This window comes from Pipistrellus kuhlii, unplaced genomic scaffold, assembly GCF_014108245.1.
Source record: "Pipistrellus kuhlii isolate mPipKuh1 unplaced genomic scaffold, mPipKuh1.p scaffold_m20_p_2, whole genome shotgun sequence".
Classification (NCBI taxonomy): Eukaryota; Metazoa; Chordata; class Mammalia; order Chiroptera; family Vespertilionidae; genus Pipistrellus; species Pipistrellus kuhlii.
This window is the reverse complement of record NW_023425515.1, coordinates 121,509,481-121,530,436: the sequence shown is the minus strand read 5'-3', so window position 1 is coordinate 121,530,436 and position 20,956 is coordinate 121,509,481. Positions and strand designations below refer to the sequence as shown.

General features: G+C 39.1%; 2 protein-coding genes across 11 annotated transcripts in view; one reads left to right on the top strand and one right to left on the bottom strand.

The window, feature by feature from the left end:
* Positions 1-6,733, top strand: part of NUP153 (nucleoporin 153) — a 61,355-nt gene extending 54,622 nt beyond the window's left edge. For 8 of the 9 annotated variants that reach the window (XM_036444197.2, XM_036444199.2, XM_036444200.2 and 5 more), the window contains 4 exons: positions 2,132-2,488; positions 3,570-3,842; positions 5,154-5,322; positions 5,608-6,733. In XM_036444197.2, the coding sequence (XP_036300090.1) occupies positions 2,132-2,488; positions 3,570-3,842; positions 5,154-5,322; positions 5,608-5,692 (884 nt within the window). In that variant the 3' untranslated portion in view covers positions 5,693-6,733. The remainder of the gene's footprint in view (positions 1-2,131; positions 2,489-3,569; positions 3,843-5,153; positions 5,323-5,607) is intronic. The other variant, XM_036444203.2, reaches the window with a different exon arrangement.
* A 3,712-nt stretch (positions 6,734-10,445) lies between these two features.
* On the bottom strand, positions 10,446-20,870 carry FAM8A1 (family with sequence similarity 8 member A1). 2 transcript variants are annotated; one of them, XM_045584305.1, is made up of 5 exons: positions 20,034-20,870; positions 18,845-18,965; positions 16,884-17,007; positions 15,570-15,709; positions 10,446-13,785 (listed from the first exon to the last, which is right to left on the bottom strand). In XM_045584305.1, exons 1-5 carry the CDS (start codon positions 20,764-20,766, stop codon positions 13,641-13,643), a joined length of 1,263 nt encoding a protein of 420 aa, XP_045440261.1. In that variant the 5' UTR covers positions 20,767-20,870; the 3' UTR covers positions 10,446-13,640. The 2 variants fall into 2 exon arrangements, with proteins under 2 accessions (XP_045440261.1, XP_045440262.1); XM_045584306.1 differs by having other exon boundaries at positions 18,845-18,968; positions 20,040-20,870.
* Between the last annotated feature and the right edge of the window lie 86 nt (positions 20,871-20,956).

Genomic DNA, 20,956 nt, shown 5'->3' with positions numbered 1-20,956 from the left:
ATCAGATTAGTGAACTGGAATTTTTCAGGGCACAGTGCAAAAGTACAGAGAGATTCATCCACGCTAGATTCACAAGTGCAATTGGAATAAGAATGCTTAGAAGATGAGAGCATGAAGGAACTGTCAAATAAGTGATAGAAGAAAATTTCCTAGCTGTAAAGAGAAACATTGATCTTAAAAATGGAAGTAGTCCACTCATTGACAAAAGCCAGTAAAATTTTAAGACACCAAGCCAAAATTCTGAATGCTTTCAGAGAGAGAGAGAGAGAAAGAAAGAAAGGCTGTTTGCTACAAATAAAATTACCAGATTAGCATCAGGCTTCCATTTTATAACATCAGATGCTAAAACAGAGCAGTGTTCTCAAAAGTGAAACTAGGCTTTGAACCTAGAATTTTGTAACCAGCCAAATTTTATCAAACACAAGGGCAAAAATATAGATGTTTTCAGGTAAGCAGAGAATCAAATTGAACACCCATGTACATTTTGGAATAATAAATTGGAAACAATCAAAATAAAAATTTAAACCTAAAAAATAATTTGAATACAGCAAATAGATGTGAGCTTTTTTGTGTATTGAATTTTTACTTGGAAATTTAAAAACACCCTTTTAAAGAAAATAAAAGCTAAATTATATATAATTTGGGAAGGAATAAACATGAGATAGGGTTTAACCAAATTTAATCATGGGCTCTCTATATCAACCTTTCGGACCTTGTGGACCACCAGAGGTCTGAGGACCACTGGGTTGGCGAGCACTGCTTCCATACTGTTTCCATTGAAATAGACCTCTTAACCCTCCTATCTATTGATTTGAAAGTGAGCTAAAATGTTAGCTCCATTTTCCTAACTCATGCTAATGCCCTTACAATAAGGCAGTGGTTCTCAACCTTTCTAATGCCTCAACCCTTTAATACAGTTAGTTCCTCATGTTATGGTGACCCCCAACGATAAAGTTATTCTCATTGCTACTTCATAACTGTAATTTTGCTATTGTTAATGAATCGTAATGTAAATATATGTGTTTTCCGATGGTCTTGGGCTCTAAGCAGCGGTTCTCAACTTGTGGGTCACAATTCACAGGTTGAGGACCGCTAGCAGGGTCGCCTAAAATGTTGGATGACATATTTCATTTGTATTTTCTAATATTTTAAATTTGTATTTTATAAAAGCCACAGAACCTATTACATGCTAACATCATAAGAACATATTTAATACTTGTTCCTGAATGAGAATATTTCTCTCCTTCCCAGCCCCAGTCCACAATGTAATTTCAGTTCTTAGAGGAATTGTGGATCTTGGAGTTTATATAGAAGGAAAATGCACAAAAAATTTGGGGGAGAAGGGCAGGCACACAGATAGGTTTGTCTTACTAAATATCAAACAATTCTGTCAAGCTATAACAATTAAATCACTTTAGTAACAATAACTATATCAGAAACATATATTTGGAATTTAATATGTCATAAAGGTGAGCAAAAGATGCACTAGTGACTAGTCAATAAATGCTGCAGGAAAATTAGCTATCATTTGGTTAAATTGAAGTTTTAATCCTACTAACATAAATTGCAAATCATATTTATATAAGTAAATATGATTCAGTTATCTTCCACTGTCTGAATTTGTTATCCAAACAAAATATTCAGTTAGATCTGGATATAAGGCATATTTTTATTAATCTGAACGATGAAAATTTTAACACAAAATCTACAAGAAAAGATGAATTCATTTGACTATCAGAATTTAATATAACAGATATGCCTATTTGATGAATAAATTTATATATACATATATAGTGTATATATTTTAAATATTTTTATTGATTTCAGAGAGGGAGAGGGAGAGAGCTAGATAGAAGTATCAGTGGTGAGAGAGAATCATTGTTTGGCTGCCATCCCCCCTGGGGCTCAAGTCTGCAACCTGCGCATGTGCCCTTGAGCAGAATCGAGCCCAGGACCCTTCAGTCCACAGGCCTGATGCTGTATCCACTGGGCCAAACAGGATAGGGCATAAATGAATCGATATTAAAAATTTCTGTTTTCTAATGACTTCTTAGATTGTACGATAAGAAAAAATGCTTTCTGTGATTACTTGTTTTTAAAATTTTTTGTTTTTTAATTTTTTGTCATACAGATCAAGGTGGAGCAAAGCCCGTTTTTAGTTTTTTGAACAACAATTCTTCTAATTCAAGTACACCAGCCACTTCAGCTGGTGGCAGCATATTTGGTAGTTCCACCTCTTCATCCAGTGCACCAGTGGGTGCCTTTGTGTTTGGACAGGCCAACAATCCCGTGAGCAGCTCTGCCTTTGGCAACCCTGCTGAGTCCAGTACATCTCAACAATCTTTGCTGTTTCCTCAAGAGAGCAAACCGGCAACCACATCCAGCTCGGGCACAGCTGTTACCCCATTTGTCTTTGGTCCCGGAGCCAGCAGTAATACTGCAACCTCTGGTTTTAACTTTGGAGCTACAACCACATCTAGCTCTTCAGGTACTTTTAAAAAAGAACAAAAAACCCATATGTGTATTTGGATTGGTCTTAATTATGAGTATATCAATTCTTAGGAATTAATATGGCAGAATGGCATGGGTGCCTTTACCTGTTCTATACTTGGGATGTTGTAGTTATTCACTCCGTGGTGTAATGTACACCTTGTATTTAAGTTTAGCATAATTAACTCTTGGGAGCAGTTTTTCTAATATCAGCAAAAGTGTTATCTGTAGTTTTTGCAAGTAAGTAACCAGACCTGGGTTTATTTTATGAAACATTAGTCCTCATTGTGCAGTGTGTTCATGATGCAACATTAGCTGATTTCTGCTTGTGGTAAATTTCTGATGGGGTTAGTTGTTGTCTTCGATATATTCCACCTAAAAAAATTTTTTGACTATGAAAGTGGGGAGTTTCATTAATAGTTTTTGTTGTTGTTGTTGTTATTTTTTTGTTAATCCTCACCCAACACCTTTTCCATTGATTTTTAAAGAGAGTGGTAGGGAGGAGGGAGAGAGACCCTGAGAGATACACATCAATCTGTTGCCTATTTTATGAGTCCCTACAGGAATTGAGCCTGCAACTGAAGTATGTGCTTTTGACAGTAGTCAAACCCGAGGCCCTTAAGGCTAAGGGCCAATGTTCTATCTACTGGGCCAAACTGGCAGTGGTCGGCAAACTCATTAATCAACAGAGCCAAATATCAGCAGTACAATGATTGAAATTTCTTTTGAGAGCCAAATTTTTTTTAAACTTCTTTAATGCTACTTCTTCAAAATAGTCTCGCCCAGGCCATGGTATTTTGTGGAAGAGCCACACTCAAGGGGCCAAAGAGCCACATGTGGCTTGCGAGCTGCAGTTAGCTGATTTGTTTATGTGGATTCTATATAGTTTTACTAAACAATGGTGAAGAGATTTGCATTCTTATAATTCTTACAATCATTATTCAAAAATTGGTGGGATTTTTTTTTCAGCAAGGTAAAAATCTGAAAGGAAGCTTGGAATTTGCTTTTGGCTTTTTAGAGATTTCTTGAGAATTATTTCTAGCTATCCTGGTGATTTACATAATTCTTTGGGCCTACAGGATGCTCCTTTGTGTTTGGCACTGGACCTTCAGCACCATCTGCCAGTCCAGCATTTGGTGCTAACCAGACCCCAACATTTGGACAAAGTCAAGGTGCCAGCCAGCCAAATCCCCCAGGCTTTGGGTCTGTATCATCTTCAGCAGCTTTATTTTCTGCTGGCTCTCAGCCTGCACCACCTACTTTTGGGGCAGTGTCAAGCAGCAGCCAGCCTCCTGTGTTTGGACAGCAGCCTGCTCAGTCTGCATTTGGCTCTGGAACAGCTCCGAATTCCGGTGAGTGTGTGTACTTGTTATGTACTTTGTATCTGTACATAGGTTTAGTATGTCTTAGATGTGATATTTTTTTTTGAACTTTGAAACATGCATGCCTTTTTTTAATTGTCTGTCATACTCAGTAGCCTAGAGAAGTGTATATTTACTCTTACCGATAAACCACACTCCCAACTTTGGCACATTAAGCATTTTTTAACTCTTTGAATTAGATATTGGATTCATTACATCCTATTTCTCCCCTTCTGGATTTTGGGGCATTCTAGCCTAGATTTTAACTGTGGTGTTTTCTAATTCTCTTAGTGATTAGATTTACTTCAAGAATTTATGCCTCAGCTCTACTACTCTTCTTGGGACAGTCCAGCCGAATTGTCTCATGACACTTCCTATTTGATGACACAAACCTTTTCACTTGTATATTTTTAAAAATGTTTGTGTTTGTTTTTTTTAAAAAAATATAGTTAGTCACATGTATTATACAGGGTGGGGCATTGTTATTTATTAATTGTTATTTTCCATACAAACATTTGCTCCACCCTGTAATGACATACATACAGTGACACTGAACAGTTAGATTAATATTCAGAATATGCAAATGCCACATGGTCTACTGGGATTATTCCTACAAAAAATTTTGTTTTTCTCTAGCCTTAATGATTCCCTCTTTGAATAGATCTCTTCTCTGTATTTTCAAGCACATTGGCTGTTTTTCAGGATCTGAAATTTCCCAGAATTTTCTAAAATGCTCCTCCTACTAGGCTTTCTAGAGAGGCTTGCTATTTAACTGATGTCTTGGGGATCCTTTTTACCAATTATCTTGGAGATTCCTATAGCTTCTTAAAAAGCATCTCTCTTTCCTTGGTGTCATCGTCTTCCCACTTCCATGTGTTGATAGAGCAGACCTTCCAGCGAACTTTTTTTTTTTTTTAAGTACTCAGAGAAGAAAATTTTGAGGCCAAACATTTCTGGAAGGATCATTATTTTGCTCCCATGTTTGGTAAGATTTTTGGTTGAATATAGGTTTAGATTGGAAAGCATTTTGATAATTCTGAAGGCATTTCTCCATTGTGGACTTTTTGAAGATCCACAGTGGAGAAAATACTCGATTTTCTTTAAGTGGTCATAAGAGAGCTTAACTCTTTTTTTAAATATATTTTATTGATTTTTTTTGCCCCCCTCCCTCCCTCCCACACATCGAGAGCTTAACTCTTTACTGTATTTTTGCATTAAAGGGCAGAGTCATTTCTAGAAACTTACCATTTTTACCTTAATGTTGTTTTTTGTTTTTGTTTTTTTTTGCTTCAACTATTGTAGGTTCAGTTTTCCAGTTTGGCAGCAGTACTACAAATTTCAATTTCACAAACAACAATCCGTCAGGAGTATTCAAATTTGGTGCGAATCCGAGCACACTTGCAGCCCCAGCCCAGCCTTCTGGCTCAGGGGGCTTTCCATTTCATCAGCCATCAGCTTCATTTGCAGTGGGGTAAGAGACTTTTTGTTAAAATGGAGCATTAGTATGGTAAGGATGTGTGCTTGTGCATAAATGTAGTTTAGGTAAAGGCAAGTATGTTCTCTAATATCAATTTACCATATTATAGTTTGGGAGGATCTGAAAAAAAGAACGGAGTGTGTATGTGTCCTGTGTGGCAGGAAATATGTTTACTTGAACAATGTCTCTTCCCCTTGTCATTGGTCGCATTTTAGAGTTATATTATGACTCTAAAATTTTGAACATCATGTCACATGTTGAAGTTTTTATTTTTCACAGGTCAAATGGGAAAAATATGTTCTCTTCTTCTGGAACTTCAGTTTCTGGTCGCAAGATAAAGACTGCTGTTAGACGCAGGAAATAAATATTGGAGTGGTGTTATACACAAGTTTTAACAAAAGCTGGTGTCCTGCTTTTAGATACTGGATTGTACTACATGCTGGAGTTACCTGAAGTCAATCTGCCTAAGGACTTCTTTGATTTTGGAATTTTCCTCTTTCTTTCTTTACAAAAGCCTTGCCCTCACCTCTCGCCACGCCCTTTAAAAATAAATAATAGACTGATGACTGATTCTTCAGCGAAAATATTTTATGATACAGCAAATTATTCACTGATTTGGCTTAGGCTGGCTGAATTCAGGAATGGAGCCTGCTCAGTGAATGGCTTTGTATAGAACCTCTTCATCTGCACCATTATGTGCGTTGATATGCGTTTATGGAACGCATTGATATTGTAATTATATCTGAGGAATTCTGTATAGATTAGAGGATGTTGAAATGAATGATTTCTATGCTGAGTTTGTGCTGGTGTATGTGTGAAGTGAGTGAGTTGGGTGTTATTGTGTACTAAAATTTTCTGATAGAGGAAGCCTGATTAAAGAATGGTCCATACTAAGGACTTGTTAGATCTAGTTCCTTCTCCACTTAATAATTATATGCTATTTCTATATTTTCATTCTTCTATCACCTGTCTTGCCTTTTCCATTATTTTATTATGAAACTTGTGTAAATACGATTTTGTTTCTGTACTTTCTGGCATAACATAAATCTGTGAACTTGAAATTTTAATTTTGTGTTAGAATTTTTTGTTGTTGTTTGTTTAGTCTTGTCTCAGATTTTATTATGTAAATCCCATTATTCAAAGTTGCCTAAATCCATTTGGAAATCTTAAAAAAAAAATTGGGGATTCTTAAAGTGAATTTATTGGCTTTTCTGATCCAGTTTTGTTTGGACCAAAAACCAGTATTGTACAAAGTATTAAGCATATATTTTTATATATTTACTGAAATGGACTGTGGTGACTGGATAATAAGGAAAAGTTTAATATTAAAGCCATGTTTATTACAGTATAATTAACATGTTAAACCATGGGATAAATGCCATCAATAAAAAATTGTGAAATTCTTTTTGTTCTAGTGTTAACTCTGGAAGGGAACCTTTTTATAAAGGTTAATTAATAATGGTCAGTTAGAAGATAAACTTCAGAGAATGCTTTTAAGTGATTTGGATAACTCCTAACTAAGTCATTGGGAAAGTGTCTGAACTTACAACATATTGAAGGTACCTGCTTTTTTTGTCTGGTGCTAGGAATCATGCCTACTTTGCATCTAAATTGACCTTTTTAAAAGTTGGAAATAAACACACAGTCATTTCTTTTTATACTTGTATCTTCTTTGATAGGTGACTAGACACTGGTTTTTGATGGAATTCTTGGGGATACATGGCCCCAGCAGCCCACAAAAACTTCAGTGGTCCTTTTGTGTAACTTTTAAAAAAATTACTTTAGCGATTTTTTTTTAAAAACTGGATTTCTTTTCTGTGGTCCATAAAAGAGCTAGGTGGGGAAGAGGTGGTGATGGTGGCAGACAACATTTGGTAATTTTATTCTTCAATTTGAATGCACAATTATATTGTGCTTTTATTTTGTTGAATTTGTGGTTGGAATGCAAACTCGGAACTTTAAAAACGTTTTAGGTTTTTGGTGTTATTTATAATGAAAAGATAATTTTTTTTTCATACTAAAAATATATTAGGCCATCATCAAATGCTGGTGTTGGGGTAGAAATTTCGTGTTATAATACACATTTGATATAGATCTGTGATGGTGAAGGTTAAAAGAAGTAAACTGGAAATTTGTGGTTTCACTGCTGAGAAGTTAGTGCCTAACTAAAATGCAGGTTCATGCATTCTCAGCCATTCTTTAAGCTCACATGGATGGGAATATTAGGCATTCTGCTGTGCTAGAGAGGTTTTCTTTTACTTAGTATCTTTTTTATTTTTTAAACAAGTGACTGAAAGCCATGAAGTGGTTTTGCTTAAAAATGAAATCATTGCCCTCCTCCCCCCAACTGAACTGAAGTGTACAGAGCTTGGAACTTGTTTTTTCCGTCTCAGTGGTTGAAATTCTCAGGCTGCATATGGCAATTTGAGTTCATTCATGGTAGCAGCTGTAACTTCCAACCTGTCCATATTCAAGCTCAGCAGAGGTATCTCCTTATCAGACTGGCTCAGGCTATAGAACCACTTCTGATACACTCCCTGTGGCTATGATAGCTTATATACTCCATACATAAGTAAAAATTGGGGGCTGCTTGTAGAAAGCCGGGGAGTGTAATATGACAAAACAATGTCGGCCCACTTTTCATGCTGGACCAATGAGGAATTGTGTGGTTTTTGTTGTTTGTTTTTTAAATATGTTCTTATCAATTTTGGGGGGGGGGGTGTGTGTGTGGGGGGAGGGGGCCCGGGAAGACAAACATTGATCTGCTGACTCCTACTGCGCCCTGACCTGGAATGGAACCTGCATCCTCTTAGTGCATGGGATGAAGCTCAACTGAGTCACACCAGCCAGGTTAAGGAGGAATTGTGGTTTTTTTTTAATATATTTTATTAATTTTTTTACAAAGAGTAAGGGAGAGGGATAGTTAGAAACATCAATCAGCTGCCTCCTGCACGTTCCCTACTGGGGAGGTGCCCAAAACCAAAGTAAATGCCCTTGACTGGAATCAAACCTGGGACCCCTCAGTCCACAGGCCGATGCTCTATCCACTGAGCCAAACTGGTTTCGGCAAAGAGGAATTTTTAACTGAAAACAATCTCTGAAGAGAGAAAAGCCTTATGTAGAAAGATTGAATAATCAGGTTTGTTTATATACTTTAATCAGTAGTTCTCACTGAATGTACATCAATGTAACTTGTGTCAGGTGTATATTCTAGGACTTCCTCCTCAGAGATTAATTCACTGGGTCTGGGCAGAGTCCAGAGATCTGCATCATTAAATAAGCACCTGGAGGACTTGCCACTTTAAGTACAAAGTTGTTTTGAGTAATTTATGATTTTAGGCATTAAGAAAATTCAGACAATGGGAAAATTTGTCTTTAAGCTAGCTGCTTATGTCTTTCTTTCTTCTCATCTGAGGAAATAAAAACACAGATGTGAGAAACATCGATTGGTTGCCTGTCATACGCACTCTGACCAGGGATTAAACCCGCAACCTAGGCATGTTTCCTCGCCGGGAATTGAACCTGCCACCTTTTGGTATGAGAAGATGTGCCAACTAACTGAGCCACTGGCTGCTTGTTACTTGCTAGAAATTCTCCCCTGAAATTTTGTTGATATTTGACATAAAAGTGATGGACTAATTTTAACAATTTATAATCAAGCCTTAAATTTTCTGGTTTAGCCTGGAAAGAATTTGTGTTTGCTGTAATTAGTAGTCATGCGTTACTTGACTCCAGATACATTGAACAATTTGTCATTAAGCAATTTCATCATTAAGCAAATGTAGTGAATTTATACAAATCAAGATGGTATAACCTATTTCACACCGAGGCTGTTGCTCCAAGGTTACAAACCTGATACTGTATTGAATACTGTAGGCAGTTGTAATGCATCATAATGGCTATCTCCTTACTAGGCAATGAGAATTTTTCAGCTCCATTATCTATGGGGACCACAGTTGAACATTTGGTTCATTGTTGACCAAAACATCATTAGGCAGGACATGACTCCATGTCATTTCCTGGGCCTGTTGATATATCGAGTTTGAAACTTTACAAAGGCTAGCCTGTGTTTAATGGAAATTGACAAATTTGGTATAGTAAAAATGAAGACATGGGTGTGTTGGGTCCAGCTACACGCAGCTGCAGTATGACCATGTGAGTGCCTTTATTTCCTTAGGGTCACTAGGCCTGGCCAGCAAACAGGGCTGATCTGTGGGACTATTGGGTCCCCCCACACCCCTCAGCTGGCACCCACTTTGGCCAGCCTGGCACTACCTGCTTGCTGACCCAGCCACCTGCTGTCACCCACCTTGGCTAAGGGCAGCTCCTGCATTGAGCATCTGCCCCCTGGTAGTCAGTGCATGTTAAAGCTACTGGTCATTCCGCCGTTTGGTTGATTTACATATTGGGCTTTTATTACATAGGATAATACAGGCAACTTTTTAAAAAATATATATATTTTTTTTTACTGAGGAAGTGAGAGTTAGAAACATGAGAAACATCAATCAGCTGTCTCCTGCACACCCCCTACTGGAGATATGCCCTCAACCAAGGTACATGCCCTGATGCACTGAGACAAATTGGTTAGGGCCAGGAAACTTTTAAAACTTACCTCAGAAGGCCACACTAGTTCCATGATGGGCTGGGCTCAGAACAGCACCTTGTCTACAGGACTCAGCCATAAAGCTACATTTGAGTTTATCCTTCATTATCTTTGCCCTTGAAGAACTTGTTTTGTGTTCTGTCCTCTAGATTTGTAAAGTTTAGAACAAGAAATGCTTGTGAGATCAGAACTAGGTTTAAATTGCCCAGCTGACTCGTGTGACTTGAATTTCTGGTTTCTCATGTGTATGGGTCCTTAGTATGTTGCTTGATAGTTGAAATGATTAACCACTTAAAGACAGGAAAGTTTAACATTAAGCCTAATCATTTATGGGCAACTTTTGAATGAATTGTTAAGATAATATATTCCAAAAGTGGATGATGATTTTGGAAGTCCTCTATTTCTCAAAGCATTCTAGTTAACTGTGGCCACCCTGAAGGCAGAAAGCTGTATTTGGAAGGAAGTTCTCTTTTTGCAGATTCTAAAACCTCAAAGAAACACGCAAAATACAAAATCATTGGTGACCAAGGATTTATTGAGACAAAGAATACAAATTGGTGGCATACAAATTATTAAAAATAGAATGCTGTGTTTTTTTATAGGTCAGGCCATCAGATATTATTTGTGGGTCAAGCCCTACTATAATGGCTGCAAGGATATATACAGTTTGAAATGACAGACTTCACCAGTCAAGTACTACTAGTACATGAAAAAATTTCAAATTTTGGTATGGGAGGTGGAAAATGGCAAGTAATTGAATTGATAGTTGTCAGATTTTAGGAATACTATTATTTAGAAATATTCTTCAAAATAAGAGCCTGGGATAGATGCAGAATGAAAATATTTAATGCCCCCGTTCCTCTCAAAAAGCCCTTTATTCCCAAGTAACCAATTAATTTCCAATTCCCACCTTTTTGCTGGAAATACTTATGCGTTAGTGAAACAAAAGGGAACATCTTTTAGAGTTAAAACATTTTACTATCATTTGAAACAAAAAACACTGAAGATGCACTTTTACAATTCAGACAAAGTGGCCCTCTAATATAATACATTTTCCTGCAACCCTAAATATTTGAGTAAAACTGGAAGGTAAATGTTTATGTAGAAGTAACTTGTGAACCAGTCTCACTCAAGTATCATCATCAGGTGGGCAATATTTTAAATTGTTAGCTTTATTTCTGTGGTCACAGATTAGTCTAAAAGCAAGGCTTGCCATCACTCACACATACCTACTCTAGGCCCAGGGGGGAATATTAGTGTCAGACTTCCCCAAGATGAACTAGACAAGTTACCTTTGGTAATGAGTACTGTGATTTCTTAGGGGCCTAAAGTTAACCAAAGTGTTCTATGGTTTTTAGAGGACATTCATAGAAAGTGTGTTCTCATCTTGACTCCTAATTTTTGTGTCATTTGCTTATGTTAAAAAAGTGATGAATAAATTATGTTTGTACTATGACGATAACTTTCTGCCTTTTAGGCCAGCGCTTCAGCATGAGAATTACACTTTGACACAGAAAATCAGCATTTCTATAAGATGTATACTAAATAAAGTACAGAAAAGAGGGATTCTCCACTCTTCACAATTCCAGAGAAAAAATGGCTCCTCCCTGTTGTTTTGTCACTTTTTTCAATTATTTGGGAATCAAAATCTTTTCCTAAGAGCTGAATTCATAGTTATACTTTTGTTGTTGTAAAAGACAAAATAATACTATATAGTTATATAGTATAACTTGAATCCTGAGATGGATCTAAATGAATCTACACATATGTACAATGTTTTAAGTGTAACAAATTAAACTAGACTACTTGTTTGCTCTGTTGTACTATATAAATAAAAAGAGGCTAAGTGGTAAACCATCCAATACCTGAGGAAATGATACATTGAAGGTAAATTCCAGAATTACATGACTGAAGGGCATTTCAACTTGAATTTCATACTAAGTGGTAAGTTTGTGTAACATTTCCTAATTTCTAGTCTCATAAAATTTTAGTTTTATTACTTTTTATTGTGAAGGGCCATAACTTCCCAGAGGTTACAAGTGAATGATCTGTTTAATACTATGACACACTTAACTGACAGGCTATCTGTGATGTATTTAATATAACTTATTTTGAAAAAACATGGTTATGCAGTTTTACAAAGGGTATAAGGATACTATTAAGGTTTCTATAACCATTAACTGTGAATATTTTCAGTTTTAAATATCAAAGAAAAATCCACTTTAAAAATTGATACAGTGATAGACGTGTCTTCCATTTGCTAATAAGCTTAACACCAAAAATAAAGCCTAGAATGACCCTTTAAGCAGTCTAATAATGAACTGTCCAACAGTTTAGTGTTTTGTTTTTTGAAAACTATCAGAGTTGGAGAAATGTCTAAGAAACAAAACTTTTAGTTCAGGTATATCTCAACGCAGCTAACTGGATCATCTAACAAAAGCATCCCCACATTTGAAACAACTTTGCTTCAATAGGAAAATAAAATAGCAATACACAGTGTTACTTAGCTTACCATTTCCTTCAAAACATCATCCATGGCAGGCCCAAAAAACAAGCTTTTGGCTCAGACAACCAAAGAACTTAGAATTATGTCTGGAAATGCTACTCTTCCTTGTTTTAGAATAGTCCATTATGGGAAAATTGCTAATATTTCACAGGTTACCATATTTAATCATGAAATACTCAGATTATTTAACTTGATGTTTCAAAAGTTATGGAACTATATAAAATATAAAATGAAACTAGTGTGTAGATATCCTGTGTGTAGAGAGGTTATATTCAGAACACTGAAAAGCACTAATACTTTCTTCATGCTGCACACATACTGGGAATATTGTTTTACAGTAAATATGCAACAATTTGATGGAAGTAATTCCCCTTCCTCCATATTTATAGTTTGATTTGGGGCACTGAAAATACTTGCACATGAATTTTAAGTTAAATTTACAATGACAATTTATCCCCCCTCCCCATTAAAAGCAATCACTATCTTCTCTTTAAAAAAATAAAATCGACGTTAATATAGCAATATGACAATACTTTTTCATCATCATGCAAAACTTTGCCCCAAAATACATGTTGAAGTATTAACAATAGTTGTAAAGTTACATCATTCCCACAGTAAACTGCAGTGCAGATTTTAAAACTTTAGGTAAGGGAACTGCTGGGCCTGCCTCACATGCCCCTTTCTCTTGTAGCTAACTCACCACCTCCTGGGATGGAGATAAGTGGATTATCAATTTGTGTCCCCACTCCCCCAAAAAAGCAAAGAACAATTTCCCCAAGAAGTGTTAACTAAAAGATGAATAATGTGTTTATAAAACACAACTGTACATTTTCCATCATTTTGGGATAAACCAAAATAAATTTTTAAAGTTTCATTTCAGGATTTCAAAGCTGAAAATGCTTTCAGCAAATTCTAATGCCTTAGAACTTAGTATATTTTGTCCATTGTTGATTATGAAACCACTTGCCTTCTTTTTTATCTAAAATTTAAACTCTTGAATTTAAACAGGTTTTTCTTCTGGAAAAGTTCTTTGGCATTCAAGTAAAATCAACACTTTCAGAATGGTCACCTGTATCTCACTGGAGTGACTGCTTTAATTTCTAAATCATCAGTTAATGTAACCCAGGGATACCGATGGCCTTGATACATAATTTAGTCTTGTCATCATTCCAGAAAGTATGGAATTCAGGGCTTTTGGGGGCATCATCTGACCCCATTTCTTTTTACCACAATGGTTCCTGCTACAATGTCATAGGCTGTTCGATTATGCTGAAAAAACAGCAGTGTGATGAAAGCAGGGAAAAAAGAAGCAATAGAAAAATTCTTGATCAATGCTCGTATAGTGGACCTAAAAATAAAAAAGCAAAAAATAGCAGATAAATTGTATACATACCACATATAGATATCTTACTATCAAGTTCAAAGTATGTATTTAAAACATTCATAGTTGAAATTTTACCTTTGATATCTGTTATTTTCAAGTATCCTATCAAACCGTCTCAGCTAGTTCTAAAGACTTCATCAACATAAGAGACTAGAATGTTCACATGAAAAGCAGTAATGTCTTACAATGTGAACTAAAGTTTACAGTATTTTCTAGTATTTTGCCAGAAGAAAACTATTTCCTTTCCTTGCCTTTTCTATAGTCACTCATTCCTGTGTTTCTGTATCTTCTAAACTGAGTGTGCTTATTGCAGTCTCATTTTCTACCTTTTATGAAGCACTAACATTTTAAATTACTGTGTATTCTTTTATCAGCTCTTTTCTTTGTGGGATCCTGTGATTTAAAAAAGCTTTAAAAGGCTTTCAACAATAGTTTAGAATGGAGACTTATCCTACTAATGTTAGGTTTCTGCCTCAAAGACTACAGAAAAGTACAGTGGCTAAGAGTGGGCTCTGGATCCAGACTAGCAATCAGATCCACTTTCTAGCAATCACAAGTTGTATTCCACATCTGTAAAAGGGGTAAGGGTACATATAGTACCTATCTTGTAAGATTGTTAGAATTTAATTAGTTAAAACATATGCACTGTTTTTAAGTTTATGCTCAATAAACATTAGCCATTATTGATACTCATTAATAGGATTATTATAAACACAAAATTGTAAGGAAATTCTGAGTACGTCAGCAAAAGTAGTCTTGTTCATATTTCTTTTTATTAACAATCCAGCTCTAATTATTCTGGCAGCAGTTCCCACTAGTATCTTGTTTTGCTCAAATGATTACCACCTACTCACCTCCACAACTTCCATTATCACTATTTGTACCTTTCCCCAGAGGCAGATGCTAACAGCCTCTTGGGAGTATTATAAGCAGGATGCATGTTTCCAAAACTCTTACTGCCTATTCTAATGGGATGATGACAGGTATTACCAAATCAGTAATTGACACATTTATTAACTAGGCACGGAGCACTGTGTAGATAGCATCAACACCCAAATCATTCTTTCATTAGTATAACTTCAATTTCATTAAATGATTCTCCTGAAAATATATACTGAAGAAGGGTCTACAATCATATAACTGAAAAATACTCAAAATCTGCTTTAAACTTAATAAACGTAAGCCCATTTATTAAAGTACTAGAGGCCCAGTGCATTGGGGGGGGGGGGGGGGGGAGAGGAAGAAGGAGGTCCCTCAGCCCAGCTTGCATCCTCTCTAATCTGGGACCCCTTGAAGGATGTCCAACTGCCCATTTAAGCCCAATCCTATTGGGGGCATCATCCTATTGGGATCAGGCCTAAACCGGCAGTCGGACATCCTCTCACAATCTAGGACTGCTGGGTCCCAACTGCTCGCCTGCCTTCCTGATTGCTGCTAACTGCTTCTGCCTGCCAGCCCTAACCACTACCCTGCCAGCCTGACTGCCCCTAACTGCCCTCCCCTGAAGGCCTGGTCACCCCCAACTGCCCTCCCCTGCAGGCCTGGTGTCCTCCAACTGCTCTCCCCTGCAGGCTTGATTGCCCCCAACTGCTCTCTGTTGCAGGTCTGGTCCCTCCCAATTTCCCTCCCCTGCTGGCCATCTTGTGTCCACATGGGGGTAGCCATCTTGTGTTGGAGTGGTGGTCAATTTGCATATTACTCTTGATAGGATGCCTAAGTATTTAGATTAAGATAAGAAAAGAACTTACGTTGTAATGCTAACATTTGAGGAAGGAATCACTAAAACCCGACTTGGTGCAATAAGCACTGACGTGTCACATGTCACAACTCGAAGCCCCAGCAGAAACTTCCCTGGGGTAGCTCCGCCTGCTCCCCAAATGCAAATTATCTAAGGAAAGAAGGATAATTTAAAAATAATTTACTAGCTCAACCATACCAATTTTAATTTTTTTCAAACTGATTTTAGAGCAAGAAGAGGGGAGGGAGAGAAATACTGATTTGTTGTACCACTTAGTCATGCATTCATTGGTTGTTTCTTGTATATGCCCTGTCTGGGGATTGAACTCACACCCTTGGCAAACTGGGAGGACCCCCTAACCAACTGAGCTACCTGGCTAGAGCTCAACCACACCAATTTTAAAGTTAAGTTTTCCTGCCATATTATTCATGTTTTAAACATTTCAAGTTGGAGGAATTTCACAAAATAGTGAAAGGTTAACCTTTTAATGTGTATTACTGATGATTATTAGAGATCATTTTCAATATTACCAATTGTTTCTGTAATATTTCTCTAAGATCCAGTTGTTTCTATGGAAAAATACATCTCAATTTCCACAACCAATTTATAAATACATTTTCGGACCATGAGACTAAAATATATTACAACAAAATTATAAAATGTCTCCACTCAGAAAGTTTTAAAAATTAAATTATTGCCGAAATCGGTTTGGTTCAGTGGATAGAGCATTGATTGGCCTGCGAATTGAAGGGTCCCAGGTTGGATTCCAGTCAAAGGCATGTGCCTTGGCTGTGGGCACATACCCAGTGCGGGGTGTGCAGGAGGCAGCTGATGGGTGTTTCTATCTCATCGATGTTTCTGGCTTTCTATCCCTCCCACTTCCTCTCTGTAAAAAAATCAATAAAATATATATATATTTTTAAATTAAATTATTTTTAATCCTCACTCAAGGATATGTTTTACTGATTTTGGAGAGGGAGGGGAAGAGAGATGAAAGAGAAAAAGAGAGAGAGATGGTTGCCTCCGGTAACGCATCCAACTAGGGACTTGAACCCACAACCTAGGTATGTGCCCTAACCAGGAATCAAACTGGCAACCTTTCAGTGCATGGAATGATGCTCCAACCAACTGAGCCACACTGGTGGCCAGGCCAGAAGGGTTTTGTTTTTTTTTTAACTTGAGAAGTTTTATATGAAAGAAAATTTGAAAAAATAAACATTTGACAAATACATGATTAACTAAATTTCCATTGATTTTCTGTCTTGGGGTGATAAACTAAAATTAGACAGTTAAATATTAATATTTGCTGAAGTCAGTAGCTTACCTCGTAGAAACAAACTAGTAATCTGTATATAAGAGCCACAATCATCATTTTCTGCAAATCTTCCATTGATGTGTCTTCATCTATTTCTTCTATTATATAATGCATAGCAAACTTAGAGATATCCCTACACAAAATAATAGTGTTGGGTTATAAAGAATTACAGAGCAGTTGCTTTGATTTTTTTCCCATTAGTGTTAGTCACAACTTTATTTCAAATTCTAAGCTAATATTTAGGTATTTCACAAAACATTAGCTTATTCAACAAATAGGCAGCACTATCATGAGCAGGCACTGTACTACCCTGGTGAGTGAATTCAACATGGCCTCTGCTTTCATGGGATTCTAACCAAGCAGGGAGGGCAGGGCATAAGGGATAATAAAGTGAGATGAAGAGTCATGATAGGAAACTACAGTGTACTATGGGAACACATACCACGCACATGTAACTTGTGAAGCTTACCAGAAGTGACCTTTAAGCTGAGATCTGAAGGATGAAGAGAAGTTAGCCAGACTAATAGGGGAGAAGTTTCAGAGAGAGAGACTAACAAGGGAGAAAAACTTGAAGAGAATGATGGAAGCTATAAGCAGTTTGATATGACTCAAATCTTAAGTGTGAGTGATAACAATGATTAAGAAATAAGGGCATCTTAAAGTTAAACCATATGGGGGAAAAAACTTTACCTGATGGCAATGAGGAACCACTGAAGGAAGGATTTTAAGGCAGGAAAGGAGCAGAATCAATTTAGGATCTCTCTGGTTTTATATCAGACTGGATTAAGATAAAATAGGAGACAAGACTGAGATACCTGTTAGAAAACTTTAGCCATAATCCAGGCAAGGCATGACAGTAACTGGACTAGGGAAAAGCAATGATGATAAAAAATGGTTTGGGTTGAAGGCTATTCAAGAGATTCAACAGAAAGGAGTTGATACTTGGGATATGTAGAGCGTAGAAGAGGAAGAGACAGAAAGGAACCACAGTAACATTCAGGTTCCTGGAAAGAGCCCTGAAATTTGACAAGGATTTGTTTATTGATTCTGTCACTTATTATTACCTTTGTAACTTAGTAAATTCTGGGCTTAACTTCTTGTAAATCCAAATTTCAATCTCTATAAAATGGAGGTATTAACCACTGTGGTTCATACTGGAGGTAAGATTAAGAAAGAATCCATATAAAGAGGTGAGCTCAAAAGAAAGCTGTTCTTTGGGAAGGGGGAGGTGAGAAGACACTGAGGTCAGAACAGCGTTTAGAGCATTAAAGGGGGTGAGAATGCTGGCCTTGGGATCTAAAGGCTCAGTGACTAGGCCCTTCGTCTAGTCAGAGAGGGGCTTTGCGAGAAGGCTAAAGTTGAGAACCTAGAAGCAAAAGTACCCAGCAAGCCCAATAAAGGGGCTTGTCTAGAGGGGACATTCATAGAGGAAATAAGGCGTTTACAGTCTAAGGCTCTGAAGAAAAGAGGTGAATTCAGTTCCTACTATGTAGAGAGTACTTAGTGAGTAATAATTACTATGAATTTTAATATGAAGGGAGGATTATTCAAACAAATGGCTTACTTTGCAGTTCACTTGGGGATAATATAAGCAATCTCATTTGGAAATGCCATCTAGCTGATTATTAATAGTTCATCTACCAAAACCTCTTTATGCATAGTAAGAGGGAAATGAGTTCTACCTAAGGAAATAGCTGAATAAAATCAAGCCAGGCTTGGGGCTCCTTTCACCTACTTTTGATAGTGAGATTCCCACAGATCTGGCAGAATTTATTAAGTGCTATTCTCTTTTTTGTAGTTATTTCTCATAACTAACAAGAAAAAATTCTCACAAAACTCCTATAAAGAAATCATGACACTGGTAAACCAATTATCCATACAGTCACATGCAGGCATAAAAAGATCTTAAAAAAATGAGATCTCTAGACAGTAGGTTTTAATAAACCTTTCTGCAAATAGTCTTAACTTACTTTATTCCACTGAGGTGCATAATGCTTAAGACAATAGTTGCTTTTATAAAGAAGAGAATGAAGAAATCCACCATCTCTGCCATAAATCTGTGGGCCAAGGATGGAATAACATACTCTCTGCCTGTTTAAAAAAAAAAAAAAGTTAGGAAAACTAATAATTTCACAGGACTTGGGCCCCAACCTGGTTAAACAACTGGGGAATGTAAAGTCAGGATACAACTTACTAATAAAAAAAAACCAAAAAACTTGCAACAAGCACTAGCATTAGCTCCACTGAAAGTACATTTTATTAAAATACAGCAACACTGTATTTAAAAGTTTGCTTTCCCCTCTGTTTAAAAAGTGATTTCACACATAAATTTAATTACTTAAGGTACTCCATGAGAATTACTTAAGGGACTCAAATGAGAATCCAGGCGATCACAAGCCTATGACACAAAACTAAATATTTTTAGTAAAAACCAGTGTTATGTATAGACAATTAACACAAAGTAAATTGATGCCTCTTATTCATTTAGCCTTGCTTTCTATGGAATAAATCAGTCATACTAAATTCTGAATGGGACCAAATTCAGGAGAACTTATATATCTGTAGCTGAATAAAGTAAACAGAAACTAAATGACAAACTGAAAAGTATTGACTAATGCAAAATATTCTAATTCCCATACAGACGTAAACAGACAACATAAAGACCACTCAGCTAGGTTCATAACTCCATTTGCATCTACATAAATCTTTTATATCCACCAGTTCCACCGTACCTAATATAAAGGTAATATAGAATTGCTATTTCTGTATTACATACTCTATAATAAATCCACGTCTTGTTATTCCCAGCATTGCTATCAACTCCCTAACCCCCTCCCCACCTCCCCACCCCCACGCAGGTTTGCCATCTGAGCATTCAGATTTGGATCATCTCATTCTCCAGAGCGTGGAAACCGAGAGGACAGAGTGAGGAGCAGAAATGCCTTTACACGGGTGAGGTCTCAGGAGTAAGGGAATCCATTCGGAATGCCAGGTCCAAAGGAGAAGAGACGGTGCCGCCCTCCGTGCACCGTGGGCACCTCAGGCCCCGGGCAAGCGGCAGCCGCGCCAGTGGAGGGGCAGTTTTGCGTGGGAAACCGACCCCGCCCGCCTCCGGCAGCGCCCCGCAGCCCGCCCCGCCGCTCGCTGGGCTCTGCTCACCTGCTGCCTGGCGCCCGGTCTCGCTGGAGGTCCGAGAAGGGGCGGCGGAGCCCACCCTCGTTCCGGAGGCGGCCCGCACGGCGGCCCCCTGGCCGTGAGGAGCCCGGGCTCCGGGGCCGGGGCCCGGGGCGGAGGAGACGCCGCCGGGAGCCGCCCCCGGGCCGGGCTCCGCGCCCGCGGCGCCCAGGAAGTAGAAGGGGCTGTAGTAGCCCGGCGGCGGCGCCCCGGCCGCAGGGGCCGCGCCCCCCGCGGGGGGGCCGGGCGCCGGCAGCGGCGGGCTGCAGTAGGCGGGCAGCGCGGCCAGGCAGCTGTGCCAGGTGAGGTAGCCGCAGTAGGACTGCCACAGCCACTCGTGCACCTGCCGGGAGTACTCGCGGGCGCTCAGCCGCGCCGGCTTCTCCCGCGGCGCCGCGGCCTCGGGCGCCCCGCAGCCCGCGGGCTCCCGCAGCCCCGCACCGCCGGGCTCGGGCGCCGCCGCCTCCTCCTCCTCGCGCCTCCCGGGCCCGCGCGGCGGCGGCTCCGTCTCCCCGGCGGCCGCCGCAGGGGGCGGGAGGTCCGCGGCGGGAGGCCGGCCCGGGGCCTGGGGCTCGGCTTGCGGCCCGTCCCGGGGGCGCGGGGCGGGGGCGGCGGCGGCGGCAGGAGGGCCTCGCAGGGAAGGGACGGGCTCGAGGTCGCCTCCGCCGTCGCCCTGTCCCGGGGGGCGGCCTCGCGGCTGCTCCGGCCCCTCGGCCATCGTCTCGGCAGCCCCCGCCGCTGCCTGCTCGCTGCGCCTCTACCTTGTCTACTGGCCCCTCCCCAACCGCCCCGTCGCCACCGCAGCAGCCGAGGGCGTCAACAATCCGCCGCCGGAAGCGGAAACCCCGCCCGCCAGCTGCAGCGGGGCCGCCCAAGGGGGCGGGGCGGGGCCGGCGTGGGAGGGCGCG